Source organism: Pleurodeles waltl, chromosome 8 (assembly GCF_031143425.1).
Source record: "Pleurodeles waltl isolate 20211129_DDA chromosome 8, aPleWal1.hap1.20221129, whole genome shotgun sequence".
In the NCBI taxonomy this organism is placed as follows: Eukaryota; Metazoa; Chordata; class Amphibia; order Caudata; family Salamandridae; genus Pleurodeles; species Pleurodeles waltl.
The window spans coordinates 1,391,284,073-1,391,298,399 of record NC_090447.1 but is presented as its reverse complement, the minus strand read 5'-3'; the positions used below and the strand labels follow the sequence as shown (position 1 = coordinate 1,391,298,399).

General features: G+C 44.2%; 1 protein-coding gene across 2 annotated transcripts in view; it reads left to right on the top strand.

Moving 5' to 3' along the window:
- Nucleotides 1–14,327, top strand: part of DEUP1 (deuterosome assembly protein 1) — a 214,781-nt gene that overhangs the window by 75,169 nt on the left and 125,285 nt on the right. For both annotated transcript variants that reach the window (XM_069202449.1, XM_069202448.1), the window contains one exon: nt 8,093–8,207. In XM_069202449.1, the coding sequence (XP_069058550.1) occupies nt 8,093–8,207 (115 nt within the window). The remainder of the gene's footprint in view (nt 1–8,092; nt 8,208–14,327) is intronic.

The following is a 14,327-nucleotide window of genomic DNA, read 5'->3' as shown; positions in this document are numbered from 1 at the left end:
GATAGGCACAGATGAGTTTGCCTTTGCCACTCCTTCTGAGCACGTCCGCTGCACATCAATGTTGCAGCTGCCATTAAGTAGGTCCTGGGAGGGATGAGGAGTGCAGGGTGCCATGCTGTCATTTCCTTGGGTGATGGGAAATTAAATCCTCTTGCTTGACTTCTTCTTTTAAAGATAGTTTGGATGGGAAAACAATGTCACTTCCTGTCCAGATTGATGGTGGAAAATCCAATGGTCACTGCCTGTGCTGATGCCTTATTGGAAAACTGGAGAATGTGTAGGCCCCTTGGCAGGTCTTCCAAGTTATCAGAGGACGCAGAGAGCACGTGAATTACTGTTGACATTGGTGGAGAGTCCATAGCTTTCAATTTACCAAGGCCGCTATAATTCCTCTCCTGCCTCTGATTGCTGAAAATGTTAGTGAGAGTCCTTCCTACATTCCGATAACAAACTCTATGGGATCTGGGATTTGTCTGCAGCTTAATTTCCCAGGGAGCCGTGCAACAGGCCAGAGGGATAGGTAGGAAGGACTGTAGTTGGGAGTATGGAATCCAAAACATTGACGCGCCGTAATATCAAGACCATAATATCAAGGGACAAAATATCAAACAGGTAATGCACAGAGGGAGGTAAGGACTGGATATTATTAACTCCACAGCTACGTACTTTGAAGATATGTATATCGACAAGGCATGTATGTGCAGAGATAGGTTTAGAAAATGTATAAATGTTACCTTTCAATATGTCACTCCTTGATATTCTGGTCACAATACTGTGGCCCTTTGATATTTTAGATTTGATATTCCCAGCCCACTCCGCAGGAAGGGAAGGTCAGTCAGGCTGTAAAGATGCAGAAGAATATTATTAGTTTTTGGCGCCAGCAGCAGCTCTCCCTCCTCTACCTGCTGGTTATTTACTGATGTTTTCCAGGTGGAGGGGAATACGTGATGAGCAGTGCGCATCCGCATTTTCGCAAAAGGTCATATTTCAGGGCTAGATATGTCAGTGTACCTTTCTTTACATGCGGAGGCTGGAGAAGACATGGCCACTAAGATTTACAAGGCAGAAAAATGTAGGTGGGGGACCACGGTGAAATCAGGAGCAACATGTTTCATATTTTTTCTTATTTTATTCGTATAGAGCACTACATTATCCAGTATTGGCATCATAGCGATAAAAAACAACTAAAAAGCCACTAACTAAAACAGATTAGTTTTTAGCAGATGCCGTGGGGAGCCTCTAATGTCAGTAAACACTTGAAGTTCAGAAAAAAGATTTGTTACATTGCTTTCCTGTCAGGGCCATAACATAATAAATAACTGGTCCTGAAAAGCTCTTGGGTGTGGTATTGCTGAAGCAGTGTTGTGAAGGGAATGAAAGAATAAAACATTTTTTGTAGATGCTTTACAGCCTCTGTATTTAATTTCTGCGCTGCTTCGGAGTCAGGTTTGCTCAGATTGTCAGGTGTCAGAATCCAAATACACTCCTGCAAATGGAAGTGTTCCTGTCTCCCTTCTACTTCTCTGGCTGCCCCTTCATCCCTCCACCCCTTCTTTATTCCTCCAATCACTGCAGGCTCCCTGCTCATCTCATGTGTTCCGTTTCCATATTCCCCCGACCCCTCCCAAACTAGTGCACAACTCAAAAGATCCTCAGTCCACGTAGATTGCAGGACCCCACTTTCTTTCTGACACTAGCAAACACTGAGGGAGATCCATTGAAAAGCATGGAGTCAGAAGCAGTCTAGAAGTGGCATACTCAACAACATATCAAGGCTATTCCAAACCATCCACTAATGTGGCCTAATAACATCATTTCTTCACTGGCTATATTCTTATGTCTTGTGCAAAAATTGGCCACTTTAACTCCCACAGTTAACATAGTCATCAGCAGTAAACAAAATACTATAGGTGAAATGAGACACCAAATAGTTTGCACAGCATCACACAGTTTGGTCAAGTAAAGAAACCAGGATTGAAATATAGATATCTAGATCTGGTTTCCATTTGGCCACTAGATCACATCTACTTCTTGTCACACTCACCCCACGTTCCTTTACGCAGTAAAATAAAAGAGATGGACACATTGCATTTTGTGTATGTGCCTGTCTGTGTGTGTATGTGTGGGTTTGTGTTACTATCCTTGTGGGGACTTGGGTGTGATAACACACTCATGCTGCGGGGACTTGATTGCACTGTGGGGACTTGAAACCAAGTCCCCACAAGGCAATGTCTTCTAAATAATAAAAAAATGGCTTCAGGAGCATCTGTGTCAATTTTTACAACTTGCCTCTTGGGGATCTGTGTTTCATCAAGTGTGTTTATATTTCTGCTCAGCTCTGCCCCTATAGACAGAAGGCGGTACTGCAGCCCTAAACACACTGCATTTAAACACTTTGCTGTCCAGAAACACACAATACAAGCAGAAAGGACAGACATTTCAAAGGAAAAGCTGCATAACCCTTTATTTATCCAAATATTTTGTATGCAAATTAACCTTTTCCCTGTTTATTAAAATAAAGCATTAAAATTAGACATTTGTGTCTGAATATTTTTAGTGGATTTATAATATGTGTTTCTAAAAGCAATTTGGGTTTGTTTGGAATCCCAGAACACTTCTCTATTGCTGTTTGATTCTTAAATGCAATTAAAGAAAGAATGATGGTGCTTTACGCTGTGATACAATATAAACAGTTTTTTATCATTCTTGGCAAATAACTTAAAGGCATCAATGTTTACTGTTATATTTTAATGCTTGTACCAGGAATTCAGAGTATCTTTGTTGTTTTGCTTTTGTTTAAATATTATTATGACAATGGGCCTGATTTAAGGTTTGGCGGACAGGGTACTCTGCTGATCTGACACACATTACGTGAACAGAAATAAATAGCAGAGTGATGGGAGGATGCTTGAATTAATCTCATCCACTGGCTGGCGCTCCAGACTATCGTTTTTGCCCACTACGCCTCTCTAAACAGTAACAAGCCATATGTAAACCAGTCTTAGCCCACCACGAATAGCTAGAGTCTAGCCTGAACTGGCATGCCAGGTCCCCAAACAGGTTTCAGCATACTTTTAGATGTATAGATTTAGTCCTGTGGCACAGCAGGTGACAAACAATGGATAGGGGTGCAGCACAACAATTACCAGTCAGTGGGGTAACAAAGGCTCCCACAGTACCTGTTTTGTGGGGGACCCCTGAACTGCACGGGTTCCCTCAGCACAGTAAACTGTGCATGGGCGGCAGGCCTCTGACTGGGTCCAGGGGGAAAGTGTCCCCCTCAAGGTACTTTGCAGGGAGCCCCTCAAGTGTTGTTACGCCACTGTCACCAGTGGCTGAGACAAAGTCAAGCACTCCTTCCATTATCTTGCCATTTGTTGCACTAGACACCCTTAGTGCCATACGTGTGCCCAGATATGGGTTCTTTTCTCACGATGCCACAGGACTAAAGCTATACCGCACTGAAAAGCCTAAGACTGAAACCAATCTGGGAGTGCCTTTGTTCCTGTATAGGCCCTTATAGTTTGTTCTAGATTGTTCTTATTGGTGCAGAACAAAGACAGTTCTGCATTTGGCTGGTCTTCTTCTGGAGTGTTATGGTGGTTGGAAAAAGATGCAGCCATGAGTGATTGACAGTCGATGGGATTAATTCAGACATTCCTTCCATCACCTTGTAATTAGTTATGAGTTTGCTCAGGTCCTATGCTCACTTTGAGTATAAGACAATTTGACCTGTGAGGAGGGCATTGTACCCACAAGTGGTTACCTTGAATTATTACCACTTGAGGCAATTCCTAAAATAACTGCATCCGGAGGCTCCATCTCGTACTGCATACCATGCTCACTTTGCTACAGGACTCACGTTATACCTCCCTGGCAAGGCCTAAGTAGGCCTAAACTAGTCTGGGATAGCTTGTGTTCCCACGTGAAGGGGACTAAGCCTGACAGATAGGTCTGAACTCTTCCAATTGAAGCAGGACCTGACTTGCATATTGTTGGTATCTGTCTTGACTGGCATAGTGAGTAAATAAATGAACTGAGATGCGACCCAAGCCATTGCCAGTGCCTGAGAGTAATTTAGGGATTCCTTCCATCACTTTGTTATATGTCGCAACACATTACATGAAAGTGTATTCTATATTCCCAGGCTTTTTATATCATACATGATTAGACGTTTCAATTAAATCTCTGCGCCAATCGTACTCTGACAAGGTTTACTGACAAAAGAAAAATCCTATTGGATTTAGATTTCAGTGGATGGGATATCTGTCACTGTTGTGAATAAGTAACCCATCTGCCGAGTTCTAAATCAAGCCGTAAGTTCCATAAATCATAGAGCAAAGTGGCCAGAATTTCCTCCTATTCTGTCTAATGGAGCAAGCTCCCAGTGCAACTGTAGGACACAAATGTATGCACTAGTGCTCATTCATGTCTTGTAGGAACATGTATTTGAGTCCTTAAAAAAAGCAAGCATCTAGCCTGAGCTCTAGAGGATTGGTGAAACGACCTTCAAATAGTAACAGATTATGTAAATATTTTCAACAGAACAAGCTAGTCATTGTTTTCACACTTTGGGAGTTAAGATGTTGGGAACAGCTCAACTTCCGAGATGGGAAACATCCAGAAGCACGACTCCGGAACAGCGAAGTTGTGAACAACGCAAGCGGAACAACGCTTGCGTGAACAACAACTTTGTTTTTCAGTGCCTTAACCACACATGTGCTGAACAACGAACATGCGTGGTTATGGCACAGAAAAAGGGAATCAGCATCGGGAGAGGACACGGTCAGGTAAGTGGGGCTGGGGAAGGCTTGGGGGGTAGTTTTTAGGGGTGGGGTAGTTTGTTTTTTAGGGGCAGGGATGAGGGGTCGGGTTGTTCTGGTTTTTAAGGGTCGGTGGGGTGATGGGGTAGTTCTGTTTTTTAGGGGTCGGGTGAGGGATAGGGTAATTTTGTTTTTAGGGGCAGGGTGGGGGGTCGGGTAGTTTTAGTTTTAGGGGCAGGAATTGGGGTTGGGGGTTGGTTTAGTATTGGGGATTTGGGGGGCGGGTTAGTTTTATTTTTAGGGGCGGAGGTGGGGGGTCGGGGTAGTTTTGTTTTTAGGAACGGGGGTCAGGGGTCAGGTTAGTTTTGTTTTATGGGGAGGGGGGTCAGGGTTGTTTTAGTATTAGGGGGTTTGGGGGATCTGGGTAGTTTTAGTATTGGAGGGGTGGGGGTTTGGGGTAGTTTTAGTTTTAGGGGCGGGTGGGGGGTCGGGGTAGTTTTAGTATTAGGGTCTAGATGGGGGGTTGGGGTAGTTTTGTTTTTAGGGGCGGGGTGGGGAGGTCGAGGTAGTATTGTTTTTAGGGGTTGGGGGTTGGGGTTGTTTTAGTTTTTAGGGGCGGGGCAGGATAGTTTTAGTTTTAGTTTTTAGGGGCGGGTGGGAGGTCGGGGTAGTTTTAGTTTTAGGGGTGAGGTACTTCTGGGTGTTAGGGCAGGTGGGGGGGGTCGCATGCTGGAACCGCACATGCCTTTACTAGGCATGCCTTCAGAGTGAAAAATCATTGTTAAGGCATGCATGGTAAAGGCAGTCATGGTAACAACCCGGTCGTTGTTCCGACCGCGTTCTTTAGGCATGCATGGTTCCAGGATTCGCTGTTCCATCATACATTCCAGAGGAGAGTCCTATGAATATCAGACACTGCTCCTCATGTCAAATTGTCCACCAACTGGCAATACTCGAACACCTACAGGATTATGAGCCTGAACATCATTCAAGTCCAAATTACTTCCATACAGAGAATGGTGAACTTAAAGATAACAGAAACAGTCACTTTACTAAGTGAAATTCTGCTTGTATAGCAATGAAGGTGTTCATAACAGCACCACCAAATATGTGCCCCAGCTTTGAAATACAGATTAAATCCAGTGTACTGTGTTCTTTCAATTTTACAACTTTCCTAAGCATAGTTTCTGCACACTGGAAATCTTATCTTTCCATTCCTTACATGCGATTTGTGTGCCTTTTCTCGGGTTCAGATTCCTGTGGATATTGCAAATGGCAGACATTCTTTTCCATTTCTGTGTAGAGGCAATATATGTACTATATGCTTCCTAATCTGTGAAGTTGAACAGGGTTCATCCACCCATTAGCATTCCAGCTCATTTAAGACCATATAATAATAACCCTGCACATATGTCAGCAAGGTCTCCTTCATACATGGACCAGTTTATGTTCATCAATGATATAAGTGTGGTCTGGGATCCCCAAAAAGGTTTTTGAGTGTGGCATTAGTCAGCCAAAAACAACCTCAGGAATCCAGTGTACGTAAATTATAGAAACACTTCAGAGGAGACTTAATTTCAAATAGCATACCCCTACCTGGAAGGAACACAGGTAGGTTGCCCCATGTGTACTGCATGTTTTTTATACTGATCCAGAAGTACTCCCAAGCTTTGCCAAAAAAACACTTTTTAACCAGCGGTGATTTTAATACTCAGATATCGAATCCTTGCTTCCTGTATGTTGAGCCGATGTTTATCAAGCGCCACAAAGATGAACGAACCCTAAAGGCAGTCCTAACTGCTGAAAGATATGCAACGATCTAGGAACCTTAGGCCAGGAATGCCACAAGCATGAGAATATTGTCTCTATATCATGATACATGGGCCTCAGTACCATCGTTCCATGGCTGATCCAGCATACCAGATATTCTATGACCATGGAGAATAATAATAGGGAGAGGGGGCATCCCTCCCTTATTCCTCTACCCATCCAGAACCTATTCAACAAGACCTAATCCACTCTGACCACCTAGCTGGCTCTATATAAAGAAGAGTGACCCAAAATTATGAACACTATTCCAAAGTCCAGCATGTCACTCAAAAATATTAAAAAACGCACCACTAAGTGAAGAGAAACACCTCAACGTGAAGGAACCATATCTCTATGGGCAATCAAGGAGCTTTACCTTTCCAGGCAAGTGTAGCACTCATGGAGATTTGGACATTTGGAATAGACATGTAGGCATAAAGTGAGTTTGATCAGGCTGGATCCCACTTAGCATTCAATCCAACCATGGACTGATCAACCTTAGTTTCTCTATTGTGAAATCCAGCCTTCTTACACAAATTTGATCAATGGATTTGGTCAGATTTAATCCAGAATCTTTCATGCATGGAAACAAATGACAGGTTGTCTCACAGTGACTTAGCGGCAAGAACTGACCAAATTAAAAGAACATTGTTTTGTGAATTAATAAAGAAGTATTTTCAGTTGTTTTCCTAACTGAAGTGATGTTTTGGTTCTGCTGTGGAATGCAGCATGCTCATTAATCAGGCAGGTGAACATCAGTAGAACACCACTGTGTGTGTCAAGCAGGAAACATATTTTGCATTCAGCATAAAGTGGTACTGGAGTTCGAGGGCCTCATGTCTTCTGCATCAGGCCTAGGCAGGGGACACTGACCATTAGCTCTATAGTGACTCCTAACTGGATTCACTACATTGAAGCGCTTGGGGCTCGTGCCTCTGCATACCTCATGTTCACAGTGTGAAGTGCCACCTGAGCGACATCCAGCCTAGGCCATTCGAGGACAAGCAGCCAAAAGGCCAGTTTATATACAGGATACCTGAATTTAAGACATGGTAAATATAGGTCCGCTTCTGGTTATTATTTATTTCTCTTATATATTGCATTTTTCTGAGTCTCCAAAGTTTGAAGACTTCATCAAGACCGGGTATTAAAGTTAATTTCTCATCTCAGTTTGTAGAATGTGCTAGAAATGTATGTGCTACCACCTGCTGCTCTGGTCTCTTACCCACGCACACCAACATGTTGAGGTTTATCCTTGCGTCCCATCAATAGAGGCTAAACGTTTTTCGATTACTAAAGAACATAATGCTTGGCTGTTTGCCCAAATATTCTGAAATAACTGCAAATCCCGCTTTATCTAACAATTAAGTTTTGTAAAATTTCAAATCCTGCCATGGACGATTTTCTCCTTTAGTAAAAAAAGAAAAAATGTGCATTTCTGGCTCAAAATATTCTGGCAAAGTGTCATAAAACATGGTACTTGTAGCAGTAGTGTTTTTATTTGTTGTATTTCGTTGCAGCTTTGAGTCATCCTCTACAAGCTGCATCCGATTGAATGATGAACTGGCAAAGAAGACCCAGGAGTTACCCAAAGTTGGACTGGATCAGGAAAATCAGCAGAAAGACCTAAATAAGGTAAGTGCAGAGTCACTGTTTATGTTCTGTGTGAGAAAGTACATGGTATTTTGTTGTTGTGCTTTATAGAGTGCACAGCTGGCTCTAGTGTGGTCTCAAAGTTTGGTAATATCACCCTCAGAAGGACTCCTGCATCTCCTGTTAGTCACACCTACTCTTCTCCTTAACCCAGTTGCATCTCTCTACTCTGCTCTCAATGCTCATGGTTTGCACACATTGTTGAATCTTCTCGATACACACCTCCTGCTGAAAGCCCAGTACAGTGTGTCAGGGGACGGGAAGGACATTCATAAATGTGAGCTGTATGTAGAGTTTAGGGTCTTGTTTGATGGCAGCTGGAGAGGTGATCCAATCATGTTGCCGTTGACTCGGTGCAGCGTAACATGCAATATAAATTGTCGTTTTCACTGGGAGCTTGGCAAGGTTCTAGTTAAGGGGCTAGGGATTACAGCCTATTAGAATTAGGTGATTTACATATTTATTTATTTGTGGTTTTACATGGTGACCAAGGGCGTTTAAAGTTTTTTAAAGTTGAAGTTTTGAATTACCTGAACACTGTAATAAGGCACCAATACATGTTTACACAAGATCCTTGCAGATTCAGGATTATCCTCAAATAAGTAAACGGGTGAGCAATGTGAGAGGAATGATATAACCGCGAGAGGAGAGAAACAGGAGCAGGTGCCTAAAAGGTCATTTTGAGAAGGGTTACAACTGAGTAAAAACAGATGTGAATGTTTCAGACCACCTGATGAACCAGGAAAAGGAGATGTGTATATTAATCAATTGGTCGTGTAGGATGCATATAACTTTGCAAACATAAGTAGATAAATTGTGAAAATTTGATATGCAGCTAACAAATTCTACTACATTGTATGAAATGCTGTATTATTAGTGCCCCAACAAACTATATTTTCAAGGGAAGCGTGGGGACTGGATAACTAGTGAATCATCCATGTATTTCAAAATGTTACAGTGGTGTTCCCATGACCTTCTTTCCTTCACCGTAAGCGTATCTGCTGTGTTTATAAGGTGTATTTCAGAGCATTATTATCTAGAGAGGGTACATATTTGATTAAATCGATTGCCAGTTCTCTCAACCAACCATTTAAAGCATGGTATGCAGATAGTGACAAATGGTCCCTCCCTCTTCTGGCCCATTATCGGCTCTCTGCTTTTGCCATTTTATTCACGTTCAGAAAGTTCATTATCTCAAGGAACATCCGACTTCCCAGTGAGATCCTGCAGTTAGCCAAACACTGCAGGGTCATTAAGGAGAAATGCAATCATAGCAGGTACGGCAGGAACAGACTTTAATGGGAAAAGACAGAAGCACTAAGGCTTTGAGGGAGCAAAACAAAAGTGAAAGTGTGTAGCATGATACAAACCACACATTGAAATATATATGTGTTGGGTGCTATTAACATATCATTAAAAAATAAAAGTGAAAAATGCTGCAACACAGCAGCAACATGCCTGCTCAATGTTGCAATGACAGGGTTCTCAGGGGTGGTGGATAATTGTAAAAGACTAGCCGTACACACACACACTTCAACAGTGAAGTGTTAGGCAGAGCGAACGGGATCCCAAAGAGAGTAACAAGTGCAGGTAGGCATCAGAAAGAAGGTCAAACAATGCAGAGTGAAGTAGAGAATCACTGTCAGAACACACTAACCTTCTGCTTGGAACCCAATGGGATCAATGCACCCTTCCGTCTACCACCATCTCCCCAAGTGACTTCATAGACAAGAACATGAGGGCCAGGGGCAGGCCGTAGTGGACATCTGAAGGCAAATAACTAGCTTTTAATTGAATAACTTCTCATGAAAGTTCTGCACTTAACTCAAATAAAGAATTAATATATCTTGGCAGTATCTGTGTGTAACCAACTCGCGGTTCTTTGGTGTGGAATTTGCAGTTCCTGAAACGAAACATACAGATAATAATACCTTAAATATGTGGTCACTAAACACTTCACCCTGTGAATAGATAACTACCTCAAGGTTTGTCACTGTCCCCTCTCTGTGGGAGATTAGTTACACTTTCATCTGGACTCATGTAGCGCAGTAAGGTAATGAACAAATATTAAATATTTTACTAGTCCTTCTGTAACAACTTATATAAGTATACAACAACACAAATACCTTGTATATTGACACTTATACATTCCACAAGCGCGTGGTCCTGGTTTATTAGTCCTTCCTGTTCCATCACCAGAAACCTTCAATTGAATTACAACAAGCTTGGTCTCATACGAATTCATATAAATGTTCAAATAGTTCAACATTTGTGTCTATTAATTTTACAAAGCCCAGAAATACTTTGCTCTCAATGTTCAACTGTGCTCTCGACGTCCATCCATACAATCTAAGGAAGCAACTAGTCTTCAGCAAAGGAAACCCTGAGCCATATAGCAAGGTGCCAGCTGCACCAACATTGTACCGTGATTGCCTAGGAAAGATGCCATTGGCCATAAGGAAAGTTTTATTCAGTTGTCCAAGATAGCATCCACATCTGAAGACTATGTGAGCCTTCACTGGCTGCTGGGAAATGTAACTCATTTTCAGGATACTGTTGTGTACTGTATTTTCCATGCCTGCAAAGCATCAGACACTGTACACAGACTGCCAGTTTTCCCTTCTCTGGGAAACATTCAGCGCACCAGGTTGGAGTATCATTCCCCTGTGCTCACCAAGTTCCAAGTGCTAAGCAAGACAACCATGCCTGCTTCCTGGCAAGGCGCGTGGACCCTCTGAATTGCAACAGCAGATGTTTTTAAATGTGACTTCACAGGGACCCATCATGCTTTCTTATTCGTAGTCTTTCACACTCTCTTTCTAGTCTTTCTGTACCTGCATTTCTTCTTATTCTGACCTCTCAATTGCTTAGTCCCAATTACGTTTCCTCTTATTAATGCTCATGTTCGGCAAACATTGGCAAGTGGCATACCATGTGCAGGTGGTGTGCAGCATTAACACACTCTGATGTCTTTATTGCATGGACACCAAGACACCTTTTTAGGGCAGCTGTTATGCTCTACAAGACACTTTGTGATGTGTCATGGTAGTCGTCGTCTTCTGACATTCCTCTATGTGCCTGCCTTCTCTTCTTTATGAAGAGAACTCTGCCCTGTAGATTAGGTAGAGGAGGGGTTGATGTGTCCTAGGGGGTCCCAAATTGCTCCTCAGAGGACAACAGTCATTCCAAGTAGGATTATTTACTGGTACTCAGGAGTCTGTTGGAGGCACTGACTAGTGTGCCACATTTAGACATGAAGATTCACATCCACCCTCAGTTAAGAGTTTAAGAATTTCTTCTAGCTTTCCAAATTAGGAGATGATATATGTGCATTTTGGGGTAGCAAGAGCAGGAGGGACAGTTGGAAGAATGTCCCCTCAACAGTTTTTTGACGTTGCTTTTGATGACATGGAAGACTTTAACGCAGATGACCCTCAGTGCCTCACCTTTGACAACCTCAAAGTCCAGTAAGGTGATTCCTTTCCATTGTGTCCTAAGAACACTGTTACTTGTTCCCTTTATTGCTATATAAAAATAATTGAACAATTAATTCAATCAGGATTTATAAAGTGTGGCTGATCACCGAATAGGGTATGCAGGTGCTTGCAGGTCCCAGAGGCTTATTCGAATAGCCAGAAGAAACATCCTCGACTTCTGCTTTGTTATATGAGGGAGTAAGGGCAAGTGAAAGAGAGGCGTAGCGTAGTCTTCTCAATGGTTGGTGGAAGTTCAGGTGGTTGTGTACAATCTTGTGTGCACCGGTCAGCATCTTGAATTAGCATCTTTTCTATATGGGGAGCCAGCGTTGCCAGAGGTTGGGTGTGATGTGGGTACGTCGGGGAAGGCAGAGGATGAGTCTGGCTGTGGTGTTCAGTATGGTCTGAAGTCTCTGTAGGAGGTGTGCGGCGATTCCTGCATAGAGGGTATTGTCGTAGTCCAGTTGGTGGGTGATGAGGGCCTGTGTCATGGTGCATCTCGTGTATAGGGGTAGCCACTTGAAGATCTTGCATAGCATGCAAGGAGTGAGGAAGCAGGCGGGGGAGACGACGCTGATCTGTGAGTTCATGGTGAGCCTATTGCTAATGATGATTCCGAGGATTCTGACATGGTCGGAGGGAGTGAGTGGGGGTCCTAGGACTGATGTCCACTATGAGTCGTTCCATGTGTTGCTGCTGTTGCCGAAGATCAGTACTTCTGTCTTGTCTGTGTTCTGCTGCAGGCAGTTGTTCTTCATCCAGTTGGTGATGCTTGTCATGCATCTGTGGAAGTTGGTTATGGTGGTGGTGGGGTCATCTATGAGTAAGAGGTGGGTGGCGTAGGAAATTATTTTAGACTGTGGGATATGATGATGTTGGCCAGCACAGGTCATATATGCGTTGAAGACCATGGGGCTGAGGGATGAGACCTGGGGGACACTGCATGAGTTTGGTATCAAACTTCTCAGCACAATAAACCCACAACAATTCCAGTGTTGGATTTATTGGAAAATGCACCCATACGGTATCTTAGAGATGCTCCCTGTATGTTAGCCAAACTGCTATTGCAGGACTGACCAGTCTGTGTCAGCCTGTCACTTCCAGATGAGTTTCTGACCACATGGGTGAGATCCTTTGTGCTTTCTGTGGCCAGAAACAAATACTGTTCTGGGTGGAGGTGATTCACACCTCCCCCCTACAAGAACTGTAGCACCTGGTGGTAAGCCTCAAAGGCTCAGGCCTCCTGTTACAGTGCCCCAGGGCACTCCAGCTAGTGGAGTTGCCAGCCCCCCGGACAAAGCCCCACTTTTGGCAGCAAGTCCAGTGAGAAAATTAGGGAAAACAAGGAGTGACCACCTCAGCTGGGACCACCCCTAAGGTGTCAAGAGCTGAGGTTACCCCCTCCTTGCAAAATCCTCCATCTTAGTTTGGAGGACAGGGACCAATAGGGTTAGGTCTGTACCCCCCTCCCCAAAGGGACTAGATACAGGAAGGGTATAGCCACCTTCATGGACAGTAGCCATTGGCTACTGCCCTCTGACCCCTGTAACGCCCCTAAATCCAGGATTTAAGGGCTCCCCTGAACCTAGCTCATCAGATTCCTGATGACCTCACAAGAAGAAAGAAGAAGGACTGCTGACCCCCCAGCAGAAAAGACTGAAGACCCAAACTGACTTGGCCCCAGCCCTACTGGCCTGTCTCCAGCTTCAAAAGCCCTGCAAGAAGAAAGCGGCACATCCTGCAGGACCAGCGACTTCTGAAAGCCTCCTGAGGTCTGCCTGCATCACAGAGGACCAAGCACTCCCATAGACAGAGGGCCGGTCCATGAAGAAACTCTATCCAAGGACTCCAGACCCACCCCAGATCTGCCAAGTCCTGCCCACGCTGCACCCGACACTAACGGCTCATGTCCAGGTGGCCGAACCCACTAGAGCTGGTCCCCAGGCGATTCTGACCAAGTGCCCACCCTGTCCAACACAATGACGTCTGCAAACTGAATCTGGAGGGCCCCCTTGACCGTGACAGAACCGGACGAAGATTCCCAACGCCAAAAGTTACCCCTGCATCTGCAGCCCCATGGCCTTGGGGAATCTGACCTTCAGTGCAGCAACGTCCAACAGGCAGCCTTCCTCCTTGTCCAGCCTTTGCTATCTCAGAACCAACCCCCTGGACTCGAACTGCAGCATCTTTGTGACTCCCGGGGCCCCCTGGTAGGAAAGTATGGAGAACCCAACTCTCTGTTTTCACCCTGCACCCGGCCACCCCGTGCCGCTCAGGGGGTGTGTTTGGTGCTGACCGGTGCCCCCCTACCGGTGCTCCTCTAAACTCCCCAGGTCTGCCCTCCAAAGACGCATGTACTTACCTGCAAGCAGGCCTGATTCCCAGTGCCCCCAGTCTCCATAGGAGAATATGTTAAATCAACCTCAACTTTGACCTCTGCACCTGGCCAGGCTGTGTTGTTGGTGGTGGGTGTTTGGGGTTAACTTGAACCCCAACCTGTGGACATCCTAAAGCCTGGAGACTGGAACTGTAAGTGTTGTACTTACCTCAAAACTGTGCTAACTTTTCTTCCCCCTAGGAACTGTTTCTGAAAATTGCAGTGTCAACTTTTAAAATAGATTATTGC